At 20.8% G+C, this 2,500-nt stretch overlaps 1 protein-coding gene across 50 annotated transcripts in view; it reads right to left on the bottom strand.

Annotated features, from left to right (window-relative positions):
* LOC117108104 (mucin-2-like) overlaps window positions 1-2,500 on the bottom strand; it is a 35,027-nt gene that overhangs the window by 7,602 nt on the left and 24,925 nt on the right. For 41 of the 50 annotated variants that reach the window (XM_033250049.1, XM_033250006.1, XM_033250024.1 and 38 more), the window contains 3 exons: window positions 2,341-2,385; window positions 622-666; window positions 181-225 (listed from right to left, as the gene is read on the bottom strand). In XM_033250049.1, coding sequence (XP_033105940.1) covers window positions 181-225; window positions 622-666; window positions 2,341-2,385 — 135 coding nt within the window. Of the gene's footprint in view, window positions 1-180; window positions 226-621; window positions 667-1,914; window positions 1,960-2,340; window positions 2,386-2,500 lie in introns of all 50 variants that reach the window. The other 9 variants (XM_033249998.1, XM_033250023.1, XM_033250036.1 and 6 more) reach the window with 3 other exon arrangements.

Below are 2,500 nucleotides of genomic sequence, written 5' to 3'. Positions count from 1 at the left end.
GATAATTATAATAATAATATTACTAATATTATTATTATTATTATTATTATTATTATTTTAATGATAATAATATTATAATAATACAGTAATGATAATTATAATAATAATATTACTAATATTAATATAATGATAATAATAATACAGTATAAATTATACTAATATAGGAATAAGAGTTCTCACCATCTGGAGTTCCAGTCTGTGTAGTAACTTTCGGTGTCATAGTACCTATAATAATAATAATAATAATAATAATAATTTAATGATTATTATATAATAATACAATGATAATAATAATTACAGTTCTTACTATTTGTAGTTCCAGCCTACGTAGTAACTTTCGGTGTCATAGTACCTATTATTTTATAATATTAATAATAATATGATAATAATAATAATACAGTAATGATAATTATAATAATAATATTATTAATAATAATATAATGATAATGATAATACAGTAAATAGAATGATAATGATATTAACGATAATAATAATGAAAATAATAATAATAATAATAATATAATGATTATAATATATTAATACAATGATAATATTAATAAGAGTTCTCACCATCTGGAGTTAATATAATAATACAATGATAATAGTAATTAGAGTTCTCACCATTTGGAGTTCCAGTCTGCGTAGTAACTTTTGGTGTCGTAGTACCTATTATTTTATAATAATAATAATAATAACATTGATAATAATAATAATATGATAATAATAATACAGTAATGATAGCTGTAATAATAATATTACTAATAATGATATAATGAAAATGATAATAATAATATTACTAATAATAATATAATGATAATGATAATACAGTAAATATAATGATAATGATATTACTAACGATAATAATAATGAAAATAATAATAATGATAATAAAAACAATAAAATGGTTGTGTCGTAGTACCTAATATTTTCTAATAATATTAATAATAATAATAATAATATGATGGTAATAATAATACAGTAATGATAATAATGACATAATGATGATGATGATGATAATAATAATAATAATAATAATAATAATAATAATAATAATAATTATTATTATTATAATATAATAATACAATGATAATAGTAATAAGAGTTCTTACCATCCGGAGTTGTAGTGTGTGTAGTAACAGACTGTGTTGTAGTCTTGCTTCCTCTTTTTCCGTCAGAATGTTAAGGCCCAAGGTTAATCATTCTGTAAGCGACTCTGCTGCGTTGTTGTCACTTTATTTTGTGTGATCCCCGCTGATTTTCAAAGTGCATATCTTGTGTTTTAATAACTTAAATTTGATTTTTTTTCCCGAACACTGCGTCATGTTATTATTTTGTCTCAGAAACCACTTCTACGCCAAACATTAGAAGTAAACGCCGACTTGGCAATGAACAAACCGAAGCGATACGAATCTACGCCACGACTTTGGCAGCGCGTTGCGCCACGTTGGGAACAAACGCAGGAGAGATCGGAAGTACCGTGCATATCGACACGAAAAATGTGGACTACGAGCACCGATTCAAATCCAGAAAACACGTACGTTAATCATAGTGAATATATGTAATATATAATAATGATTATAATATAATAATACAATGATAATAGTAATTACAGTTCCTACTATTTGGAGTTACAGCCTGCGTAGTAACTTTCGGTGTCATAGTACCTATTATTTTATATATTAATAATAATAATAATAATAATAATAATAATAATAATAATAATAATATGATAATAATACATTAATGATAATTATAATAATAATATTACTAATAACAATATAATGATAATGATAATACAGTAAATAGAATGATAATAATATTACTAACAATAATAATAATAATAATGAAAATAATAATAATAGTATAATGATTATAATATAATAATACAATGATAATATTAATAAGAGTTCTCACCATCTGGAGTTGTATTCTGTGTAGTAACAGGCTGTGTCGTAATACCTATTATTTTATAATAATAATAATTATTATAATGAGTAATAACAACATGTTATGTCGTAGTACCTATTTTATAATAATAATAATAATAATAAAACTAATAATAATAACAATAATAATATGATGGTAATAACAATACAGTAATGATAATAATAATATAATGATAATAGTAAAAATAAGAATAATTTTACAATAATAATAACAATAATAATAATGAATAATAATAACAGGTTGTGTCGTAGTACCTACTATTTTATAATAATAATAATAATAATAATAATAATAATAATAATAATAATAGTAATAATAATAATAATAATAATAATAATAATAATTATAATTATAATATAATAATACAATAATAATAGTAATAAGAGTTCTTACCATCCGGAGTTGTAGTGTGTGTAGTAACAGACTGTGTTGTAGTATCTATTATTTTACAATAATAATAACAATAATAATAATGAATAATAATAACAGGTTGTGTCGTAGTACCTACTATTTTATAATGATAATAATAATAATAATTATTATTATTATTATT

Source organism: Anneissia japonica, unplaced genomic scaffold, assembly GCF_011630105.1.
Source record: "Anneissia japonica isolate Jap-2015-1 unplaced genomic scaffold, ASM1163010v1 scaffold287960_len3192837_cov198, whole genome shotgun sequence".
NCBI classification, from domain to species: Eukaryota; Metazoa; Echinodermata; class Crinoidea; order Comatulida; family Comatulidae; genus Anneissia; species Anneissia japonica.
The sequence above is the reverse complement of the archived record's forward strand: the minus strand, read 5'-3'. Positions and strand labels throughout refer to the sequence as shown.